Source organism: Sinocyclocheilus rhinocerous, unplaced genomic scaffold (genome assembly GCF_001515625.1).
Source record: "Sinocyclocheilus rhinocerous isolate Xijiao unplaced genomic scaffold, SAMN03320098_v1.1 scaffold453, whole genome shotgun sequence".
Lineage (NCBI taxonomy): Eukaryota > Metazoa > Chordata > Actinopteri > Cypriniformes > Cyprinidae > Sinocyclocheilus > Sinocyclocheilus rhinocerous.
In genome coordinates, this window is record NW_015655565.1 from 423,262 (window position 1) to 449,806 (window position 26,545).

General features: G+C 35.8%; 1 protein-coding gene across 1 annotated transcript in view; it reads right to left on the reverse strand.

The window, feature by feature from the left end:
* Positions 1-229: 229 nt before the first annotated feature.
* The window catches only part of LOC107718391 (sec1 family domain-containing protein 2-like), a 131,533-nt gene continuing 105,217 nt past the window's right edge, over positions 230-26,545 (reverse strand). The window contains 4 exon segments of the mRNA XM_016525444.1: positions 230-498; positions 2,293-2,412; positions 6,642-6,776; positions 17,217-17,362. Of these exon segments, the coding sequence (XP_016380930.1) occupies positions 406-498; positions 2,293-2,412; positions 6,642-6,776; positions 17,217-17,362 (494 nt within the window). The 3' untranslated portion in view covers positions 230-405.

The window sequence follows — 26,545 nt, forward strand, 5'->3', positions numbered from 1 at the left end:
GAATCAACACATGGCTGATTGTAAGAACTGAACTGGAGAATGTGCTGTATCTGCAAACGGCATGACAAAAACAAGCAAGATGTGACTGTAGAAATTAATACCCTGCACTGACTGTGTGAAACATGATTAACATTTTTATTTTTGCAAAAATAAACTAAACACACGAGCATAAGGCCAACCATTAAGATTTTATTTAAAGGGGAAAAATGGAGGGACTTTAAGGGAGTTTTTGGTCATATACAACAAAATGTGAAAGTATTGGAATGGGATATTGTGTTATTTATAAGGAACAGAAGCATGTTCTGTATATTCCTTAAACCTTTTTAAATGTGTGATACCTCTGAAAAGGCAAACAATGTTGGAAAGAATTGATTCAACAGCCAGAAGTGTGTATGTCCAGACCCTTCACACTCCAATGTCAGGTTTGAGTCTGTCAATGCTGAAGAGTAAGTGAGGGACATCGGAAGGTCTCAGCAGTCTAGTGGACATTACGAGTACCTGAGAAATTACAAAAGAAACAGATTAGATAGTTCTCTCTCTCTCTCTCTCTCTCTCTCTCTATCTCTCTCTCTCTCTCACACACACACATTCACCCTGCAATCTCATCATCAGACACAATTACATTTGTACAACGGTCTGTTGATTTATGTTGATTTACACAAATAAAATCTTCTATACCAAAAACTATGCGGGGCAACTGAAAGAAATGGCTAAAAACAAAAAACAAAACTAAGGTCATGTGTCCACCAAAGCATTGTTAGCCAGCTGAAAATGATGAAAACGCCTAGCTGCGAGTGCTTGAGAGCGTTTCTGCAGTGCAAAGTTTTTTTCAGTTGAAACCAATTATCTATAAATAATGTTCTCTATTATAGATCAGTGGTTGAAACGCTTTGGTTGCTATGATACGGAATATCAGCAGAAGTCATGTGGCAGACACATCATAAATTAAATGTTGCAAACATTATTTTTTTATATCAATATTTGTAGTAGTCAGGGAATCCCATCTGGTACAGACATATAAACTCAAGAGACAAGCAATATTAACTTCGCCTCGTGTGGTATTTGCCCCGCCCCTCCTCCTCTGTGATTGGACGGCTGACTAAAAAGTGACAGTGATGAGCGCTGCATTTTACCCAGAGTTGAACATTCTTCAACTCTCAGTGCTGAGAAACAAACGCTGAGCGCTGAAATAAACTCTGAGCACCTCGTCAAGCTCCTGGCATTTAAAAAAACGTGGCGCTCCCATTGAAAACAACTGAAAAACTAGCCTCGGGAAAAAAACGCTTTGGTGGACACACGGCTTAAACCTCTATACAAAAACTGTACAGGGCAACTGGAATAAAAGGCTTAAAAGCAAACCGACCAAACCAAACCAAAAAACTAAACAAAATGAACAAAAACAAAACAAAAAACAAAGCCTCTACAGCAAAAACTGTATAGGCCAGCTCTTAGAAAGGCTTAAGAGCAAATCATTGTTGGTGGTTTTACATATCTTTCAGCTAGTCTCTTCCTTGCTATGTGGGCGATGTTTTGGTCATAATAATCCACAAAGTGGAGTAGACTAGATGCAACAGTCAAAAGTCTGGCTCGGCAAGATTATTAGCTTGAGTGTTATTAGCCAGGTCTTGAAGATGAATAGGGCAGCATATTACTGCACCTGCTGACGCATGTGCTGAGGTATGTACATGCTTTGTATTCTCTGATAGAAAGATGAAGATCATTTGGCTCATCTGAGAACTTCATTTAGAAAATCAGTTCAAAAGGGCTTTACAGAACCCTCACTACAAGTCTCCCCCCGGCCGTCTTGTTAGTCAAGTTTGGTGCACCTTCATTTAGTACATGACACCCTAAATTCCCATCTGTGTGTCTCTGTCACACACTAGCGCAGCTGTGGCTTTGGGTCAGGCTATGTGTGGGCTTTCTGTTCTATAAGGGTCCACTCTGTGCTTTCATTATGTTTGATTTATTCATGACATGAAACTTTGATCAACAAAACCCCTTTTATTCTGACTCGACCCAGTTACATCTCTATTCATTTACGCACACACACTCCTATCATATCTGAGTAAATGATACAGAAAAAAAGTAGAGAGCCACAGAGAAAAACAGAGGGAGAAAGAGAGAGGTGGGGTACTTTAATTTATTTGAAATAAATTATTTGAATTTATAACATTAGAAATGTCTTTACTGTCACTTTTGATGCATTTAATGCATCCTTGCTCTAGACTTTATTTTTTAACGATAAAGTGTAATAGATAAAGAATTAGTCAAGAAAGGGGTGTGACGTCCCACCTGAGTGCCTGACTTATGGGTGGAGACAACTTCACGAATGAGGCGGAGCTCTGATGGTGTGACTCCGCCCACCAGGAAGAGAAACAAGAGTGGATGATCACTTGGGTGGGGTCTGGTGACCTGCAGGGAAAAAAGAAACATCAAAAGGAGATAAACAGGGAACACATGCAGAAACTAATAACCCCAGTTTCACTTTGTTTGTTTTTAGCTGCAGATTTAATTAAGCTGCGGATTTGCAAATCAGTAAATTTGCAAATCTTCAACTAATATAAACACTGACTGCTTGGTATAAAACTTCAGGGTCTCAAAGGCTTTGAGTCAAGCTTTAATTTGTTGAGCATAAAGAGGTTTAAGATCTTTGGAATTAGCATACAAAGAATCAGATCTGACGCCTCTATCATTTATCATACCCTCTGTATTTAAATTCCATTTGAGGTTGACTGGTCTATCTAGTCTTTTTTCAAATGTATGTTATATGTTTTAAATGGGATGAATTTAGAGACACAATGTCTCAGAAAGTAAACTGCGAGCAATGTCCTTATTACTATACATAATCAGACATAAAAAATAAATAAAATAAAATAATCAAATAAAAGTAGTCTATTTATTTGTTGAGTATCTGTCAGTGACCCTATTTTTTTTTTTTTATAAATTGCTCAATGTACATGTGCAGATGGAGGTTTGTGGCTGTTGCCTTGTCTCACAAAGCTATTTTTACAGCATCTAACACTATGAATGCTGCATTTTTTAAGATGGCATGTCAAGTAAAAAACAGACATTGTGTTCTGGCCCATTCTATTGCCTGCTGTTTAGTTTTTTTTTTTTACACAATAACGTGTCTCATGTCAATGTCCCCTAAGAAACATGTGATGACCGTAATCCTTCGTAATTACATGGAGCTTTCCTTAGTCAGACAAGTCAATTATACAATTCTGCACATCCCCGGTAAATGTGTGTATGTATTGTGTAATTCAGAGCTCAGCTGGAGCCTAGGTCAAGATAGAACACTTCCACAATCACAGCAGGAGCACAACATACAGAAGACACACACACACACACACACACACACAGCACCTGGACACACTTTTACAGGACACTGTTGCACACATGTTGCACACATGTGGATGCTCTGTTTGAGTTGCTCAGGCACATGGGGTGCTGCTGTATGTGCCTGGTCAGGAGGACAGAGTGCTGGCCTTCGATTGGCTGAAAGAAAAAGCCAGTCATGAATAATAATCAGGCAATTAGGGTTGCACATCCAGGAGGGTGGATCTCAGGAGTGGGGCTGTGCTGCCATGTGCAACTCTGGACCCTAAACCTGCATGGACAAACGTGTGATATAGACAGAGATAGAAGGATGAATAAATTAAAAAAAAGCATTTGTTAGAATGTTCTTTGGTAAAGTAAACAAGCGTGATTGGCACACATGTGAATGAAAGAGTGGTCATTAAAAATAAAGTTCATCCACTCTTTCCTAATGTTGGGATCAGAAGGAAGGCAATGCAAAGACTTTTTCACAACTTGGCACTGCACAGAATCTTGTTGTCTTCGGAGCCATCTTTATCGTTTGGTTTCTGTGTAGACCTGATTTTCCTCTCTCATTATTTATACTACATGTGCGAATCGGTGGGCGGGGCTAAACAGGCAGTGATGTAGAAGCAGGCGTTGAAGATCTTCTGCGGAGGCGGGGTTTAGCCACACTGTTACATCATAAAGTGGCACATTCCACAACCTGTCGTTTTGGCAGATTGGCTTCAATAAGCTGTTTTTAGAATAAATTCTGAAACTTACAGAATGTTTTTATAGTACAATGATCTTTTATATGTCAAAAGATCAAGGGAATTTTGATTTCTCGGTTCATGACCCCTTTAAATGGACGACACCATCTTGCAAATCAATTAGAGTATGTTCAGCCATGTGTGCTGCACACAAGTGCATTATTAGGCGATATCATACATACTTGTGTTATCAGGTAATACGTAGTACACACACTTGCAAAGTGAATAACAACAGCATGAAAACACAAGGATGGCCTCACACATGTATCCCAGAGGGGGCAAGCACACAGCAGGCCATGTGTATCAGTATAAACGTGTCTGCACACATTTTAGAGAGGACAAAGAGAGCAAGAGGACGATTTTCAGGGAGAAACATCTTCTGGTTAACATATTATTAATCATCCAAATGAAGTCACATACCCCCTACACACATTTAGAAAAATTTAATAATGCAAACAGTGACACAGAATGTTCACAGACTTCCAAAGGGATGAATGGACAGAAAGAAGTTAATTAAAAATCAAGTCATGCCAATTTTTTTTTTTTGTATTGTGCCTTTCATAATACACCATCTCCATCCTCTTTCATTTATCACTCTGACCTCATTCCTCCCTTTATCTGACAATCTCCGTTCAGAACAAATTTATCTCTCCAACACATTTCATCTTATATTGCTGCATATACAGACACCGTGATCAAGACGGAGCTTTAAATATAAGCACATATTCAGTACACACACTCACACAAGCACACATAATTAGGTGTGTAATGTGCCAGTTAGCAGTTCTGAGTGATTTGGTGCTTTAAGAGTACTGACATTGTAACTGATTAAATATAGAGGATCTTACACAAGAGCCTCCTGATTGACTGGGCACAGCATAACTCACAGAAGTATATGATCACAACAGGGATTTAAAGGGATAATTCACCCAAAAATGAAAATTCTGTCATTAATTACTCACCCTCATGTCGTTCCAAACCCGTAAGACCTTTGTTCATCTTCGGAACACAAATTAAGATATTTTTGATGAAATGTGAGAGTTCTCAGACCCTGCATAGACAGCAATGCAACTGTAATGTTCCCACTTCCCAGGTCCAGAAACGTAGTAAGGACATCAGTAAAACAGTCATGTGACATCAGTGGCTCAACTTCAGTTTTGCGAAGCTACGAGAATACTTTTTGAGTGGAAAGAAAACAAAAATAACATAATTTATTCAACAATTCTTCTCCCCCGAGTTACATCTTCCGCCATTTAAGAGAGTATCACAACGCATATGCACGCTTTCCCCTAAGCGTAAACAACGCTGATTACGCAGATTACGTTCATGCGCACGCTTTCTCCTCCGAACGTAAACAACGCTGATTACGTCGATTACGCTCTTGGGTACTCTCCAAAATGGCAGAAGACATAACTCGGGGGAGAAGAATTGTTAAATAAATTGTTATTTTTGTTTTTGTTTGCACTCAAAAAGTATTCTCTTAGCTTCGCAAGACTGGAGTTGAGCCACTGATGTCACATGGACAGTTTTACCGATGTCCTTTTACCGATGAACTAACCCTTTAAGATATCCTGTTAATGTGCGCCCCCCTTTTGAAACCTAACCAAAGAAATGGTAAAATATACTAAAATAGATACAGTTCATGAAGACTTTGGACTACAAGCATAGTTGCCATAATTGTCTAATTTAATAGTATACACTTGGTATTTTGCTGTCATCAAATCAGAATCATGAAGAGAAATAGTTATAAAGGCTTACATGTCTTTTCAAGTGTTTATAAATCATTACCATGAAATTGGCCTTGTTGCAGTCTAGAAACCAAATGCAGCTGAAGTTAAAAGTCTGAGCATGTTCCATTTCAAATCTGAGGATGATATCTCTAAATCTCTAGGTTTTATGAAATATATTTAAGACTGTGCAATGTGAGTTTATTTAGAGGAAACTCCAAAATGCTAACTGATGTTTATTCACATTTTCTAAGATTTTCTAAGCATCCATTCAGTCAACCTGCCCATTCATGTTCTGTCTCTCCCTGCACACAGTCACACCTCACCAACTGGGATGTCTTATGGTGATTATGATTCTTTTGTCTTATTGTATTATATATAATAACTTTCTATTCACCCTGTTTTAACCCCACATTTCTTTGATCAAACTTCTCACTTCACCTTCTTTGCCTTTCTATCAAATGCCCTTCGTAGAGCTAGTTAGCTTAGCATAGCATGAAAACACAACAATTTATGAGATTAATACGATGTTTTTGTTCCAAACTCACTATATAACGTCAACTGGGTGTTTAAAATAACTTCTGATTGTGATCTGATTGTCGCAATTGTGTGTTTATTGTCTTCGTGTGTCATTAGTCAAAACGTATATAGTTGAATGCTTTTGTCCATATAAGGGATTTCTTGGAACTCAAATTAACCCATCCTTTAGCAACATACACCCAGCAACACGGAACTGTTAATAAAACTTACTAGATGAGATGAACTGTGTCACTGTGTGACTCCAGATTGTATTTGCTTGAGAATATGTGGATATTTGCTTAAAAAGGAGGTGAGTGTGAGTTACCTTCATGAACATGCTGAAGCCAGTCTTGAGAAGGTCAGTGAGTCCCCCCGACATATGCTCTACATCAGGGCATTCACGTCTGTCTGGGTGGAAGATCTCCTCTAGCACCTGCTTAAGCAATGGCCGGTATGTTGCCTATACACAACAACAACAAAAAACAGCTTATTGAATGTGTGTCTTATTCCTGGATAAGCATAACATTTGAGGAATTATATAAAAGAAAATACTGAGAAGAAAAGCTTGCTCTCCCTCTCACAAACACTTTTCAGGTACCCTGCAGTGTATGTTGATTTCAAATTGGCCCATTAGTATGCAAAAAGCACAATATTTCTTTTATGAGAAAAAGCCTGATTCAAGAGAACCCCAAGAGGTACATATTTACAACTCTAAGAGATATAAAATATGAGAGAAGAATAACAATGAAACAAAAATGCAACTGATCATATAAGCATCATTCAAAGTGACAAACAAGAAGACACATTTAAAATAGACTTGCTAAACACTGTTCTCTTCACAGAGCAATGTGTCCAAGAAAACAAGAGATCACTCAGTACTGAACCTTGAGGTACACCAAAGTCATAAAAGATTATGCTGAATCAGTTCTGACTACTATGACAGAAGGGATTGTGGGTAATAATAAAAACAGTGGCTTACAGTAAACTGAGCTCTCAACTCAGCATGTGTGTGCTGAATGTTTATAATTAACTTATTTTGGACAAAAAAGCAACAGCAGTCAAAATAAAATCCATGCTGTCTTGTTATTTTTCTTTGTTTGGTGAAACCCATAATCATTCACAAGCAATTTACTTTGCTAGAAAAAGAACATAGCAAGATGATACAAAGAAACAGGTACAATAATGTGGGCAGACGTTCTGGAAAAATGAAAAATTATATTTTCCATTTTCAATTACGTTTTTCCCATCATGGTGTTCCTGTAATGTTCTGTTTGCTGTGGTGATTGAGTGTAGGAGCTGGTTTAAAAGTATGGGTTGTTTAGGACAGTTATTATCTGCGGCAGATACAACATCAGCAGGGGCCAGTAAAACTGAAGACTCAGTAACGTGATGATTCATGTTTTCCCTGAATATGAACGTACAGCCCCAGGACACTTTAAACCACCCCTACTGTTTAACATACATTGACGCTGCACTGAAATAGTGCCATTGTTGGGTTCAATACGGATCCTAATCTAACAGCCTAAGCTACTTAAACTGTTTGGGTGTTTGTTTGTGAAAATATGTGTTATAAAGTGTGGTGAATACATGTGTTTGTATGTGAATATACATGAGTGTGTATAAGTGAGTCTAAAAGGGAGCAAAAGTAGCAGCTCTCCTGAGCCTACAATGTGTTTTCCTAGGGCTGTCAACTGATTCAGTGTTTTAATAGAATTCACTACATGATATGCTGATTACCTAATGGAATAATTCACAATATTTTGCATAAATTAATATTTTCAGGGAAAAGACCCCAACTGAAAATGTGGCAGAGGAGTAAAGCACTGAATAGACATCACAAAAAGTGATGGTCTTTTTACTAAAACTAAAACCATTAAAAAACATTTTGGTTACTTAAAATGACTTAAATGAATTAACTGAAATAAAATAAAATATATAAAACTTGAACATATTTGTGACCCTGGACCACAAAACCAGTCATAAGGGTCAATTTTTTGAAACTGAGATTTATACATCATCTGAAAGCTGAATAAATAAGCTTTCCATTGATGTATGGTTTATTAGGATAGGGCAATATTTGGTTCCGAGATACAACTATTTGAAAATCTGGAATTTGAGGGTGCAAAAAAAATAAAAAAATTGAGAAAATTGCCTTTAAAGTTGTCCAAATAAAGTCCTTAGCAATGCATATTACTAATGATAATACATATTTGATATATTTATGGTAGGAAACTTACAAAATATCTTTATGGAACATTATCTTTACTTAATATGCTAATGACTTTTGGCATAAAAGAAAAATCGATAATTTTGACCCATACAATGTATTTTGGCCTATTGCTACAAATTTACCCATGCTACTTATGACTGGTTTTGTGGTCCAGGGTCACATTTTATTTCAGCTAGCTGCCAAGGAAACATTCCTCATTTTAATTTATTTTACCTTGATGTACTAAAATAACTAAAACTGAAATAGAAATGAATAAAAAAATAAAATTAATAAAAATTAATAAGACTGTAACAAAAATTGAAAATGAAAATATAAAACATAAAAATAAAAACAAATTCAAACTATTATTAAAGTATATAATAGCATCTCAATAATACTTAAATAACACTGGTGTCAAGTTCAACTTTGAAAAATACATTATTAAATGCTTTAACAAAATTCTTTTTTTTTTTGCCCAGAGTGAATATGCTCAATTGACAGCCCTATAGCTTTTGAATGCCAGAATAGACATTGGAGAGTTGATGAATTCACACACACACACACACACACCTCTCAGGTGTGTGTTCATTTCATGAATCTTTCCCTGAAATCTGTGCTTGGGGCTAGAGATTTCATACCTGGCCATGATGTCTGGTGCCACACATGCAAACTCCCCCACACAGAGACACACCTCTATTAATGCGCTTTCAAGAATCACCTGTGCTGTCTTGAGTCTGTCTTGCAGGTTTCAGCATCTTCTAAACTCAGATGTGACTCAGCAACCTACCTCTCCCACATGTGTGTACCTGTAGAAACAGCACTTCCTGGCATCTCTAAAGGAGTTGATTGACAGTCTCTATCACAATTCTGTTTTCACCATAGGTGAGAGATGAAACTCATGTGATGAATTTTTTTTACCAGCCCCTCTTACTCTGGATGTATTCATATAAGGGCAGATATGAAAGAAGACACTTTGCAAATAATAGAAGCATACAGATGATAAATTAATTCACATTTGGCCAACACACGAGGAAGAGAAAACAACACAGAATAAGCACACATGTGTACCATTAGTCACAATATGCAATCTGAATGGAAAACACCCACATTTCCAATAAGTGAATATGCACTTTGTGACATTTAGTCATCTAATGAGTCATTTCGTAACCCACAACCACCATTATTACACACTCAAAACAATTTAATGAATTGCATTTATGCCAACACAAAACAATAATTTGCTTTTCCAGGTCACAGTGACACGCCTGTAACTTGTTCGTCAACAGATGAACATAAATGAGGTGCTGAGGGGGAGATGAGCTATACTGAGTCAGTCTCTCAAGCTCAATGTACGTAATTAAACTGTAAACAAACAAAGAATAATCTCATTAACTCATTAATCTCATTAATCCCCCAACTCATAAACAAATTCTGCAATAAGAAATTCTCATCTCAGCAAAGTATCTGAGTATATAATGTTATTTATGAGATTAAAATGTATGATTAGTTTATCAATATACAGTTGAAATATGCAAAACTCTTCACTACATCACTACACACTCTTAATAAATTTGCTGAAGGTCAGATATTTTTCAAACATAAAAATATGATTTCATGAATTACACAGAGACGTCAACATGTAGAAAATGTCTGAACCGGTTCTGCCTTTGCATGTCTTCTTTTAATGTATTAAGATCATCACTAATCACTACATGTAACTAGCTGCACATATACATATACAAATACTGTCAAATTTGCTGCAATGTGTACACTACAGTTCTAAAGTTTGGAATTCAAAAGTTTGTTTTTGAAAGAAGTGTCTTATGCCCACTAAAGCTGCATTTATTTGATCACAGTAACACAAATACCATTATGAAATATTATTACAACTTAATATAACTGTTTTAAAGGGGTCATATGATGTAGCTAAATTAACATTATTTATTGTATTTGGTGTAATGAAATGTGTTTATGCGGTTTAAGGTTAAAAAACACATTCTTTCGCTTTCGCAACGAAACACACAGCGTCTTCAGAACATGGCGACGGCGGTGGCAGCAACAATAAAGTTACGCCTTCTTTCTTTGCGTGAACATTTGGATGGCAAAGCTGAATTTTCAGCAGTCATTACTCCAGTCTTCAGAGTCACATGATACGTAACAAATCATTCTAATATGCTGATTTGCTTCTTTGGTTAAATGGATCATAGTTGATCCGTGATCCGTACGGACCAAGCCCCATGGTTCGGCACGCATGTGATCCGCGGATTAATTGCAAAATTTAACCATAATAGAGTATAAGTTTTTTACTGGCTGTTCTCTTGTCTCTTTAATCATGTTTAAACTTTCTTAGCGGAGTTTAAGTAGTTAATCTAGTAGTATTTGCTGTGGTATCAAAGAAGTAATTCGCTTTAAGTAATAAATGGAAAGCAAGTTAAATTGAAATATTTTTCTTTTCTTGCTGATCCGAAAAATGATCCGATCTGTGGGTCAAAAACCGTAATGTGATCCGAACCGTGAGATTTGTGATCCGTTGAACCACTATTCTTAAGAAACATTTCTTATCACTATCCATGTTGAATTATTAAAACTGTTGTACAATCCAAATTTTGTACATTTGGGAAAAAAAATAAAATGATTAATTTCTTGATTAATTTCGTTCAAAAAATATTTACATTTTAAAGTTTATTTAAAATTTAAGTACTGTTATTGGTGTACATGGTGAAATGGTGTCAGAAAATGACAACAAAACAAATAAAGATCTTTCAGTAAAGAATAAACTTCCTTGCTACCAAGTAAACTGTATTTCAGAATTAAATCACCAAATTCTGTATATAAATCTCAAAATAAATGTTGCATTGCAAGTCAAAAGAACTTCCAGTTTAGTCAAGAGGTTTTATTCACTGGTTTTTGTCACAAAAACTGTGGTCCACTGAGCCTCCAAAAATAACATGAACCCATTGCTTAGATAAAATAGCCTTAGTATCAGTCACAGTATCAGTAACAGCCACAGTTAGATCATACCTCTAAAATAAACCTCTAAATGTGCTAGATGAAAAATTACTCAGTACGCTAAACTAGTATGCTAAAAAAAGAAAACACAAAAAAGCATATAAAAAGGCTTATTATTATTGATTTGAGTGACTCATGTGTTTTCCTGGAGTGTACCGGTGTCTAGTAGGTGGATTATGGGTAGTTTAGAGAGAAAGGCCAGCAGTGAGTGTTTTTTAAAAACCTATCCTTGCTGCTCTGACCAAGACAGAATTCTGGAATGTTTGGGAGAATCTGAGTCTTACAGCAACGTTTTTCTGTGCATTTTCTGCATTGATTATGAAACAAATTCAGTAGAACAGATTTAAACATGGCAAATATGTTAAACAGAGCTGAAAATGCCAAAATGCCTACTAAATAAATATACAAGAGTGAAGAACATGTAGAACCTGCAAATCTCTGTGGATGTGAGTTTGTAATGAGATGCTAGTGTAATGCTCACTGCATACTGTGCAGTATATACTACACACTAGTAGTATAATTGTAACATGCCCTAAACATGACTGTCACATTGTGTCCAGTTATCTGTTATTTTCCTATGCATTGTGGGATACAAATCCAGCCTATTGTGGCAACTACAGTATGTAAATACAATATTCATAAAGAAAATATGCATACTATGCATACTATATACTGCATAAATAGTAAAGATGATTAATTGTATTCTATTCCAAACATGTATGTGCACAATTCTGTGGAATATGCTTTATTTTGGGTACATTTATATGTGTATCTCCATGTTGTTGACCTACATTGTACCTAAAATGACTACATCAGTGATTAGCTGTCACATGGAGATGAGTACAAGATGAAACTGAATATGAATACTTGAGCCTGAGCTTTTGCGTTTAGGTAGCAGGTAGATTTATGAAAATTAAAAACCAAACACACACACACAAATAAGTTACGATGACAGAGTTCATTAGTAAGGAACATTCCTGGACTGTGAGACTCGCCAAAGTCTCGCAATGTACCAAACCTCACTGACACAACTCATCTGTTTAGCATCTAAAATGTCAGACACAGAAGTACACGTGTATTGGTGTAAATATTGCCGACTAGATGTCAGAGTTTTAATGTTGATGTGAGTCTTTGTGCATGTGAGTTTATCACTGCCAATTCTGTGTCTTAGTACATGTAGCCTATTCTTTTAAGTACGTAACATTAGTTCTTTAGAACACAGAAATCTGACCACCAGTGAAAAGTAACACATTAAAAGATGACGTCTGACTGCTCCTTCTCTTTCAGCATTTCTTTACTGTCATGCAAATGTTCCATCAAATTATTTTTGATCTAGAAAGATGAAAGGAGCAGTTGAGACAGCTATCTTTTTTCTTTATAAATATATATATTTTTAAAATAACCAATTAAAAAAAAAAAACATTTTATTATTAATTGACACTATAATTAACAAAAGTCTAGGGTCAGTAAGATATTTATTTAAAGAAATACTTTTATTCAGCAAGGATTCATTAAATTGATCAAAAGTGACAGTTAATAAATTTATAATGCTACTAAAGATCTATATTTTAAATAAATGCTGTTCTTTTGAACTTTCAATTCAACAAAGAATGTTGACAAATGTATTATAGTTTCCACAAAAATATTAAGCAGCACAACTGTTTTCAACATTGATAATAATGTTTCAAAATGTGAAAATGTTTCAAATCAGCATTTTAGAAGGGTTTATGAAAGATCATGTGACACTGAAGACTGGAGTAATGGCTGCTGAAACTATTTTATAGAGAAAGCTGTTAAATTGTAATAATATTTCACAATATTACGGTTTTACTGTATTTTTGATCAAATAAATGCAGCTTTGGTGTATAAGAGACTTTTTTGAACAGTAGTGTTTGTATATTAGTGAAGACCGACAGGGCACTACTGAGGAGCGAGAGGGGGAAAGAGATTAAGAAACAACAAAAATGCCCCTACAATAACTTAATGCATATAGACAGATGTAAAGGGAGACCAAAAGCTTTAACATTTCTCTGCCAGCACTTAGTACATATTTTCTGTGCTCCATTTATTTAACATTTTTCCAGTGTCAACGACATTTTTCACTGTCGGCTTTACATCCTTATCATTTACTTCTGTTTAAAGCCATTGAAGCGTCGCATATCTACAGAAGTAATCTGAGGCCTACAGCTGGCAAACAGCTTTTCTTCCCAACTGTGATTCTCCTGAGAACTCATCTAGCAGAGCAGCATGATTTGTTGATGTATTTCCAAAGCAAAATCAAGATAACAAATCAAAAACTGATTTTGGAAGGCAAAATACTAGGACAATATGTTCTTGCATTATCAAAAACAAAAGAGATAAAGCAAAAATTAGATGCAGTCTACTGGTGATAAATAAGGATGTGCTATTCAAACCCCATCTTGAATGCAGCGGTGCAGCGTTTTTGATGTGAGGGCTCACTTACGATTTCATAACACTCCATCTGTGAAAAACATCTCGAGGAACAGAGTGGATTAAACTCTACAGATCAACATGGCCAATACGATTAAGGCTGTTTTAAAGGAAGACTAAAACTAACAAACTTCAAAAGAGTATTTTGGCTATAAAAAAATGCAATTAAATGAAAATTCCATCAATAACAGTCAGTGAAACTGTAGCCTGCGAAGTTACAGGCTAGTGATAATCTAAAACAGCTCAAAATGTGAAGATACTCTCTTCCCTACAAACTACTAACAGCTAACAAGATTAAAGAGTTTAATATAAATAAACTAATGTTCAAAATGTTGGGGTCAGCAAGATGTTTTACGTTTTCTTTAAAGAAGTCTCTTATGTTCCCCAAGGCTGCATTTATTTGATCAGAAATACAGTAAAAAAGTATAAAGTCTATTACTATTTTAAATAACTGTTTTTTTTATTGCAATGTAATTTATTCCTATGGTGGCAAAGCTGAATTTTCAATAGCCATTACTCCAGTCTTTGGTGTCAATTGATCCTTCAGAAATCATTCTAATATGCTGATTTGATGCTCAAGAAACATGTTGAAAACAGTTGTGTTGATTAATATTTTTTTTGTGGAAAGCGTGACAATTTTTTTCTGGATTCTTTGATGAAAGTTCAAAAGAACAGCAAAAAGAAGTGGGAAAAAAAACATTTATTTGAAACAGATTTTTTGGTAACAATGTAAAAATCTTTACTTTCACTTTTGATCAGTTTAATGCATCTTTAATGAATAAAAGTATTAATTTATTTAAAAAACATAACAAATCTAACTGACCCCAAACTCTTGAACAGTAGTATATATCTGATGATATAAATGAAAGTTAAATGAACTATTATTCTGGCGCAAGAACAATGACGGTTTTTGAATCAGTTTGAATCTCCCAAGACAGCATTAAACTTGACCAGATAAATAACAGACCAGAAAAACGAATGTGAAAACATAATTAGGAAAAACTGAATCTAAACTAAAATGTGACTTCAATATGATACATGAAATATTTCACTAAAACTGGCAGAAATGTCAGTTTAGAAGAGTGCGGCTGATAATCACCTTAGTTTGCCCGGCTGCAAATCTACATGCGCTACAATATGAATTACATTAAAAACAGTAATGCACCATGATATACCACAACTTGATAGAAAAAGCGACACTACTTTTAAGATAGATGAGCTGTTGTCAAGTAATGTAGAAGACACTGAGTGTTACTTTACAAAAATGCAATGAGTTACATCACTACTTTTAGCTATTATTCCCCAACACTGATGAATAAAACTACTAAAAACTACTGAACCAGCAGAGAACATCTCTGAATGACTGTATTGCAAGTGCAAAGAAGACATTAGTGTGTTACATAACTAGCCTTGCCTTTCTCTTTCACTGTCTATCACACAAATGCACACAAGAGTGTATGAAACACTCTCAGAGGTACAAGAGTAGATGTTCAGTTCTGTCATTCAGTATGGCTAAAAGACTGTGACGCACTCCAGCTTTCAGTAGTCAAAGACAGTCACACACAGTCTGTCACAGCTCCTGCATGAAAACAATTAGCTAAAAGCATGGCAGATGCTATTTATCAAGAAACAGGACAGAGAATTATTACAATATCTGTATGAATCACAGAGGCATTCTGCTCTGTATTCATTGTATGAACAGGGTCCAAAATGAACTGTTTTAACTACAAAAATATTTTTATTACCATCTGTGACACTGTACATTCATTACTTATGTTAAAAATGTAATTTTCTGCATGGAGTTATTTAGCCGTTTTACCATGTATATTTGGGAGTCTCTCGCACTAACCAGAGACTAACCAGTCTCTATCTCTCAATGAAACTACAAAAATGGGATGATTTATGATTTTGTTCTTCATATATTTGTTAATGTGAGAAGTATTCCAAATGGAGTTCTGGGAAAAATGTGTCTACATTCTGGTAACTTCTTCCATGAAGGTTAGCAGACATTCAAACTGTGACAGTTGTTTTCTTTAGGAAATGTTCTCAGATCAGATTATTATTAGGACAATTCAATTTAAATCATATATTATGTTTTGGTTTCTGATAACGTTGCATCCAAGGGAAGTTTTAAGTTTTAAGAAGTTGCAATAAGCTTAGGGCTGGACGATATGGCCAAAATTGATATCACGATATATTTATTAATTTCGGTCGATACTTTATAATTCCGATATCGATATGAACACTATTTATCTGAAATAGAAATCTTTTGTAACATTATAAATGCCTTTATCATCACTTTTGATCAATTTTAAGCATCCTTGCTAAATAAAAGTATTAATTTCTATAATTTCTTTCCCCATTTTCGGCTCGTTTACAAGTAAATTTATTGTGTGTTTTAAAGTAGATGTGCTCTCTGAGAGTGACACAATTAATGTAGGTCTAAGGTCTATATCATTTATCTTCAGATCTGATTAACCTGTCAGGACAATGATAGTGGAGAATGATGAATTCATCACCTAAACATCCATCTGTCTGTCTGTCTATCGTTACAGTCTGTCGTCCGACAGTACTTATTCCATCAATTTATCTTCTGTCATTCTATTTATTCCATTGCTCTATTTATTGTTCTATAATTATCACTCAATCTATATCCTTCTATCTATCGTTTAAAGTGCCCCTATTATGCCTTTTCGAATATTACCTTTCATGCAGTGTGTCATGTAGCATGTAGCATAAACTATCTGCAAAGTTGTGAAGCCGACAGTGCACGATAAATAAAGTTATTGTCTATCAAAAAAAAAAGAATCGGCACGCAATCGCCTAAACGAGTCGTCAGGAATTTGAATATTATTCTGTTACGGCTCTACGTCACGAAGTAACACATTTGCATAATGTCTGCCCACATTCTACGTCGCCAGCTTGCCCGCCCAAGAAATGAGGTAAAATTAAATCTATTTTTTGAGAAAACTAACATTTTTTTGACCTTGCATGCATGTAAACCTGTTTTAGGAGACTCATAAAACAATATTAGCAACCTTAAAAATGGCATAATAGGGGCACTTTAAGATTTAAGACACTGAACAAAGATGAGGACAAGGAGGATATCAGAGAGTTGGTTTAGCTGAATTTTTAAAAAACATAAATGTTTTAGGGAGGCCAGCTAAACTTTAATATGTGGCATTGCGTGTCTGAGAAACGTAAATTGCATGTTATCTACACGTTACTCACCTGGTGTGCTCCACCACTAGGAGTGTACACAGAGCTGAAGTGCTTCAGGTGGTCTCGGGCATGACAGACTCCCCTCAGCGTCTCAAACACGTTCTCCAGGGTAGAGTGAGCGCGCTCCACTGTCAGCTCCTCAGGGCCTGAGACTCCTACAGACACACATTCAGAAACAGATGAGTGTCTAAACATTACATCAGTGTTCATGGAATAATCACTCTTTCTGGCTTTCTTCACATGTAGAAATGCATGTTTGCACAATGTTACAAATGGTAACTCTTGTTTTGGAGTTCCAAGGCAGCATCAAACTCAGTAAATATATATTTGGGTCAGAAAAGAAGAAACAAATACTTTTTTTTCTCAACAAAGACACATTGATTTGATTAAAATTGACAGTAAGGACATTTCTAATGTTACAAAAGTTTTCTCTTTAAAATAAATGCTGTTCTTTTGAATGTTCTATTCATCAAAGAAACCGGAAATAAAATGTATCTCGGTTTCCACCAAAATATTAAGCAGCACAACTGTTTTCAACATGTTTTCAATAACTGAAGACTGGAGTAATGGCTGCTGAAAGTTCAGCTTTGCCATCACAGGAATAAATTACATTTTAACATATATTAAAATAGAAAATAGTTATTTTAAATTGTAATAATATTTCACAGTATTACTGTTATTATTAGATACAATATTAGATTGAGCTGTAGACAAAGCTCTTTTCATTGTAAGGCAATAGCTTAGAGTTAATCAAAATGTAATGTGCACTCAATAAACTCAGACGCTGGGGAATGAGAGAGAGCAAGAGACCCGGAAAGAGAGTGAGAGAAATACAAAAACAAATTTTGTTGTCATTCCAGCAGCACTGATGGTGCTGAAAGTGAAGAGAGACTCAGAGAAGACAAATGGAGGACGGAACAGCAACATGGGTGGGTGAGGCTGGCACACCATCCTGCGCCAGCTGTGGAATGCAAGGGCTGGGTAATGAGAGAGCCGCCCATCCTTCAGATCTAACCAGATCTAAACAATCTCACACCTGAGAAATAAGACATTTAACTCTGTCAGTTAAACCCCTTTGGACCTGCCAAACCCGCAGACGCATGGCTAAAGCAGAGCAGTACACTTACTTAAGACTTGAAGTCATGAAAAAGACTTTATGTTCAGATGCATCAGCTCAGGCGCATTTTGATGGTAGAATAAGACAAGAGATGGATATCTACCCATGCTAATACTGTAGCTAATGTTCATAAAATCATGAATCCCAAAAATCACAGCTCAAATGCAACCTATGATTATTGACTATTGGATCACAGTATGATTAAAATTATTCCAAATGGCTTCGGTTTTATGGTACTGTATTCAACTTATATCAACTGTATTCAAGTATTTGTGAGCTAATGTGCCACAGATATGGGTTTCATTAAATGTATAATCTTACTTCACTTTTGAGGGGGGAAAAAGAAAGAAAAATCCTGTGCACTACAATAGATTGCAAAAACAAAACAAGTATTTTGTATGTTTCAGTCATGCATCCTACCTTAAAAACCTGGTGAAATTACTGAATTGAGTTTTTACTCATTACTGAATACAGTTTTCAGTGTCACATGCCCCTTCAGAAATCATACTAATATGCTGATTTGCTGCTCAAGAAACATTTCTAATCATTGTCTATGTTAAAAACAGTTTAATATTTTGTGGAAACTGATAATTTACGGTGAGGATTCTTTGATGTATAAAAAGTTCAAAAGCATTTATTTGAAATAGAAATCTTTTATGTCTTTAATGTCACATTTGATCAATTTAATGCATCCTTGCCGAATAAAAGTAATAATTTCTATTAAAAAATGTACTGACCTCAAACCTTTAAATGCATATGGAAATTACAAACAATATAAATTACAGAAAATTAAACATATTCAACACGATTTGCACACAGTCATCTATAAAAGGAACAGGCTCACTAGAACAAACTACATCAACAAGCAAAACAGCAATTACTTTAGATGCCAGGACCTGAGAATGAAAAATCAAGACAACTCATTGCAAAAATGAGGTGAGGAGTATACATTTCAGCCCCAAAGTCCTTTTGACATTCACTCAATTTTTTACAAGCAGCTCACTTATAATTATGACTTGAGCTCTGCATGGTCCCATCATTAACATTTCTGTTTTTATAAATGCATGCATAGCGGTTATGCAATGCTTTCTGAGACTAGTACTAACTATCAGTTTAAGCTTCTGTGGCTGTAGGTATCACAGTCTGGTCTGCATACACTCACTTGAGATGTTTACTGTAAACGTGTCACTTTGTGTTCACTGCAGCAAGACATATAGGACATAAAGACTTTGTTAGGATGGATGGATGCTCTTCCTAAGTAAAATATTGCTCTGTGAACCCTTTGTTCCTAAGAGTGTGTGTGTGTGTGTTTGCAGTTATATAACTCACTCCACAAAAATCGTATTGGGGGAAACCCAACACAAACAGTATGTGTGTTTTTGTGTAAAGCTATAATCTGAATTCGGTATAAATATTTATAAGGATAAGCAAGTTAATATTCTGGCTGAGGGGCCGCTGTTTAAACTGCCCAACGATGTCTTTCTTGGGTCCCGAAAGCCTCTGACTGCAACAAGTGTTTTTTTTTTTTCTAGATGGTTCCAGAAATTCTGATTTAAAGCTTGATATCAAAACATATCACAAATAAAAGGGAGTGAGTGTATGAGTCAGCCTCTCTTCTATCTGTTTATTATGACCGTATTTAATGTCAGCCCAAATATAACTGGTTTCATATTTAGCATTCTGGCTGTTTGTTTTGAGTTGCTTGTTTTGCCAAATGCGTACTATTTAGCCTCTTCTGTCTCTGCTCTTTTCTCTTGCTCTGTCGTTCCTGACAGCTCGGTGGGAGATAAGGATAGAGGGATGCAGGTAGATTCGGATGTGAATGTTTGTTTTTCTGGAAGATGGAAAGGCATGGTAAATATAACATGCCTGAAGAAAATCATGGTATTTAGGGAGGTAAAACAACTAGTATCTAAAATAAGTGTTCTTTAGGTCCCGTCCACACGGAGACGCGTTTAGCTGTATAGGCATTAATTTTGTATCGTATAGGCGTTTCGTCCACACGGATCCGGCGTTTTGGGAGAGTGTTTTTAGTGTATCTCTGTTGCAAAATTACAGCGCCACATACTGGTCTGGCATGTATACTACATAGTTTTGTGTCGGTTTCGTGGTTTCGTGTGGACGCAGATATTTCTTGAGACAAGGGAAAAAAAAAAGATTGGATAGGGAAAGCTCTGGCTTTGTGTGGGCTTTGTGTGGACGTAGCCTTAGTGAGAGTTAACTTTTAAGATTGTGCAGCTATAAACCATTTCATAAAACGTAAGAGAATCTGTCAAAGGGGTAATTAATTTCATACAGCTCTTCATAGTTACATTTTCCCCTAATCTGGCAAAACAAGTCCTAAGTTAGTTTTTATGACAATTTTCCACCCTTTTTCTGAGCTTCAAAATTTCATATGCCATTTTATTTATTAATTTTTTGCTGCTGTGCCTTAAAGACCACTATGTAAATGCCCTCTTTACATGTGCAATGAGATACAGCACTTTGCACAATTTGTATTTTCAAGTCCAAAATAACTGCTTCATCATTCCATAAGTGTCTCTTTGTTAAGACTGATGTTCACAAAACAAGCCATGCTCAAACTGCTATGATCAAGGCTATTGTTAAAAAAAATAGTAAATGAATAGTGCAGAGTTGTAGGTGCTACACACAGCCAGCAACTACAGTGAAAACTGTTTGGGAGGAAAAGCTGTATTGAAAAGATCATTTGTAACTTTCAGTCAAGTTACTGAAAGAAACCATCCCATGGAAACCCATTTCTGTTTCAGAGAAAAAAGAAAAAGGCAAAAAAAAAAAAAGAAATAAAGTCATATCAGGAGATATAAAGACACACTGTGACATGTACAATCGCAATTACTACTAATAGATTAAAATATGCAATTACGATAAAGTCAAAAGTATGAGAAATTAAGTCACTATTATTATTTTTTCTTTACTCTGAGGTGGAAATAGTCTTTTATTAGCATACCCGACTCGCTAAAATGAAACTAAAAAAACAAAAACAATAATTTATAATCACAAATATAGGGTATATATCATATATATCTCCACACAATCATATCCTTCCATCAACAGTTGTCCCTGACTAAGAAACTGCAAGATATCTGCAGCAGACAGTTCATGTACAATGTGTTTCTGTGTTTTTATGTAGCCACAGACGGTCGTTTGAACGTGTGCCAAAAGAAACGGTGGTGCAATGGGGTGTTGGCTGCGGTTTAGATGGTAATGGTGATCATAACACCAAATCCTGAGAGCCAGCCAGGTGCTGGTGTGAGAACAGACGGGAGTCACACGCATACACGTGTGCATATCCCCCACATTCTCCTCTCACGCAAGCCCTTTCCTTTGAAATACAGACGAGACTATGTGTGCGTAACTGCCTCCACTGTTTGTATACTGATTTATAGCAAAGAAGAGAACAGAAGATTAACATCATAAACACAAACAAAAACCCTAGATCTTCTTTTGCGTGTCTGCCTGCTTTGACCAAACAACAGGGCACATGATCCCCAGAAAGAGGACAGTTGATTAGAAAGATAGTGACACAGCAGAGAACAAAAGGTGCATGTGTGACTGAAACAAGCACAGTCTGTTAAATGAATATGTGTGTGAAATGTGGCCTTGTATGAGATCTAATGAGACAGAGGTGAGGAAGTAGTCACCTACTCACTCTACTGAAAAATTGCACATCAAGATGTGCTTAATGGAGTTTGCTGTTTAAGGGGGTAACATCACTGAATAAAAGAACATATAAAATTGTTTGTAGCACCCATGCTGCTTTACAAAAATAACACTGTAACTGTGAAAAATGCCTTCAAAATTTTATTTCTGATTTCGATAATCTGTTTCACTAAGATGAAAGTCACAATACCACAATACCAATAAGAAATTATCAGTTTCTTCTTCCATTACATTTCGACTCAATTTTGGCGCAATGTGTAGTTACTGCATTTTGTTTTTGAACGACAGCACGCACAAACGCACATGCAGCAAAACACTATCAGTCCTTAATGATGTGGAAACTGAAAAGTGTCTGTTATTTGTGACCAAATACAACCTTGTGACTGTAGTCTGTCCAGCCTTGGAAAATGGCACATACAAATTCCTGGAAACCAAACAATGAAGGATTCTGTGAACAATCTTCTAAAACACACCAAAAAAAAAAAAAAAAAAAAAAAAAACACTGAGTTGGAAAAAGGATCACCCCCCTCCTAAAATGACTTGTAAATTCAATCAGGTGTAGCTAATCACCTTCTCAATGGCACACGAAGCCATTTGACTTTCAACTGTGATCAGCTGTGGTCATTTTGATCAGCTCAGCATGCAAAAATGGCTTCCAGACTTTCCACACAAACAAAAATCATTCTGGAGGAAGGAAAGATGACCTCCTTATCAGCTAACGTTATATCAACATGCTAGGATGCATCAGCTGAGGGACAACACAAATATAAATTTAATTAATTAAAGCTAAACAGAAATATTTTTAAAAAGCAAAAACTAATAAAATGACAAAGGCACATAGAAAAATTGAAATGAAAATATAAAAATCCATTAATATAAATACAGCATTAGCATTAGATTTTTTGTCTCTTTGAAGACTGTACTTTTTTTTTTTACCTTTTAAAAATACTTTTAATTCTTTTTTTTCTTTACTTGCTTTAGTAAGACTGCTATTTATTTCACTGATTACATGTACCTGCTTGTTCATTGCTGTCTATTCAAATAGCACAATGGTGAATCATATACCCTGTGATCAATGCAGGTGTAAAGAGTCTGACAGAACAAAAGAACATTCCTTTACTTAATTTCCCCCACAGACAATAACATAACATAATCTCCTGCATGCAATAAAGTCTACTAAACTGGACTAAACAGAGCCATCTCCCTAACAACTGAAAATGGTTCCATCCTCAAAGGAATGTAGACACCTTAATAAACTTTCCTTCTTTTCTCCATCCCTGTCTTCCTTCCCTCCTCACATATAGTCACACCAGCTTCAGTCTCAAGCCTCTCAGTTTTAAGCTTCAGTCTCTGGTATTATTAATAGCAATGCTTGATTTAGTAATAGGACTGATGAAGAGCAGGATATTCGTGTGTGCATTCATGCGTTATGTATATGAGTTTGTGAATCAAAGCTCTGTCTTCTTGGCCTGGGAACAAAAGAAGCACATCTCTGTATAATGTTAATCCGCAACGGAATTCTGGCTCAGACCTGAGAATGCTGTTGCATATTCCAACGGCATTCAAACACAGCACTGTAAGAAAGTGAAAGAGAGAGTAAGAATGCAACGGTCAGCTCAGAGACTGAATGTAAGCTCCAGGAGGCTGTGGCTGCACCACCATCTGTTCAATCACCCGAATGGCTAAATGGAAAATGAATCCCAGCCTGCTTGGCACCCATGGTTCCAACTCGACTGACCTTATCTGTACATACCATACAGCTCAAGACTGTAAGTGAGATCAAAACTCTAGCAAAGAAGCCAGGTCTTTCAAGGCCACAACACTAGTTGAGATCAAGACTATGAAACAATTTTGTATGTTTGTATATGCATTGAAATGCACAATATGAATGTATTGACAGTATCTAAAGCGGAAGTTTTAGGCCGGTATGCACAGAAAGCAGCCATTAATCCAGTCTTCAAGTTCACATGATACTATGCTGATTTGGTGCTCAAGAAACATTTATTTTTATTATTGATGTTCAAATATCTTACGCTGCTTAATATTTTTGTGGAAACACAAGATATATATATGACTATATATATGCTGAGGTGGATACTCTTTGAGAAGTATTTTATAATATATTCTGTCATTATTCCATAATTATTCCATATTATTCCACAATATAAAAAAAGTTTGACAATTTAATGTAATGATAATGACACGATTCAATTTGACATCACTGAAAATAATGAACTTACAGCTCAGTAAGAGAGTCACAGATTCAGTTTGGTGAAGTATTCGTCAGACGAATTCAAACTGGTAACTCGTCTTTTTGAACAATTCATTAAAAGAATCGGTTCATAAGAGTCATTCGTTAAAAAATCAGATTACATTTATCCAAGAACTGAGTGTTTTTATATCACTGAAAGAGCCGGTTAATAAGAATCATGTGTTCAGGAATCAGGCTACACTAGTCACAAACTATGTTTCTGATCTACTAAATGAACCAGCTCATGTAAGTAATTTGATCAGGAATCAGACTACACTGCTCACACTGTATGTTTTTAATTCACTAAAACAAACATTGGTTTTGATTTAAACTAGATTGTTCATTGCAATGTCAACTCAATAAAATTATGTTTCTTGTCATTATTTCATAGCCCCTAGTCTTTTTATTGCATCAAATTCAAAGCAGACTGCAAACTCACACTAACTCAGATACATTTATTTTGATGTTACGCTGAAGATTCTGTTGAAACATGAAGGTCCTTGCACACTAAGTCCGAAATTTGCGTATGCGTTTTTCCATTTTTTTCGTATTCGTCATCCTTTCCTATCAAAATGCTTGCTACGGATGCGAAAACGCAGAAAATCGAACCTGGTCCGAATTTTTTTTATGACGGACGAAAGTTTCGGAGGCAGTGGGTAAACGTGATTGACACAACGTGAGGTCGTATTTATTTTTCAGTGTTTTTTTAGCAAAAATTCGGACTCAGTGTGCAGAGACCTTGATGCCATCGTAAAACTATGGTGCTTTGATATTTACCTTAGAGAATGATTTATTTATTTACAATGGTGTGCAAATGTACTTTTTAAAGAATACCATGGTACATACCCCAAATAACATGGTTCTTTTTGTTAGTGACAGAGGTTAAGAATCTTTAATACTTTGTTTAGTAGAGTCCACAAGCTGTTGAAAGCCATAGCTATGAGAATTAAAGATATGAGAGATTAAAATGTTTAAAATCTGAAACCAAAATTCCACATTTTGGCTGCTGATGCCCTTATCAAGGTCCAGCAGAAAACACAAAACTAATTTGGCTCAGGCAATTGTTTAAATGACAGAAAAATGCCACACATTCCCATTGTAACGACAGACTGATGCGGAGTCTTACTTCCACTCTCTCAGCACAGGATCCTTGCAGCTAATCTCTAACAGAACATTATATAACTCAGTAACGCTATTAAAGGGGTCATATGATGCGATTTCATTTTTTCCTTTCTCTTTGGAGTGTTACAAGCTCTTGGTGCATAAAGAAGATCTGTAAAGTTGCAAAGACTAAAGTCTCAAATCCAAAGAGATATTCTTTATAAAAGTTAAGAGTTAGCCACACCTACCTAAAACGGCTCGTTCGAACACGCCCCCACATATCTACCACACTATGTGGGAAGATTTGCATAACACCGCCCAAATGTTCAAGCAAAGAAAGAAGGCGTAACTTTTATTCTAACTTTTTTCAGGGTTCTTTGATGAACACAAAGTTCAGGACCAGGTCAAGACCTAAAATCACCTTGGCATACATCTGAAAGGTCTCGAGATCCAGAACAAAGGATAAAGGCAGGAAAGTGATGTTGATCTCTGAAGCTAAACTGTTATCAAGGAAAGAGGAGAATTCCGGCAGGAACACTTCAACCCTTTTTACTTGTGCTACTTTAATCCTTTAAACCATAACCGCTTGGCCCTGATGCAAGACTCATAATAATCCTTTTAAATCATGACTGGATGAGAGAGAAAGAGAAGAAGAGAGGAAAACAAAAAGGAAGAAGAGCAATAGTTACAGTAAGTGACCTACCACTGTAGTTTATGTGTGTGTAACATACCAAGTCATGTAGAAAGGAAGTTTCATTTGGAGTAATAAAGATCAAAGAGTCTGAGCATGTATGAGTTTGTACATTTTTAGCTTTTTTTTTGTTCAAATCCCACATCTGAAGTTTTAAACTGATTAAAAACATGGAAAAAGAGCTAAATAAAAAGCATTGCTTATATTAGCCCATGTCTACTGTATGTGAACTAGTACGCAGAGAGGCCGTCCAATTAATAGTGCCTCCTTAAGTGCTAAACAACACACCAAGGCAATTATACACTTCAGGTATCCACACATACATGATCACAAAAACCTGCCTGTATGCTTATGTACCATATACATAGACACTGTATAGAAAATAGAGCTTAAATACACACTTACGCACATTATGTATATACTATGGAACTTACTGTTCTGAATTTGGGTCAAGATGTAGGACGAGTGTTTCATTCCACTTACATAAGAAAAATACA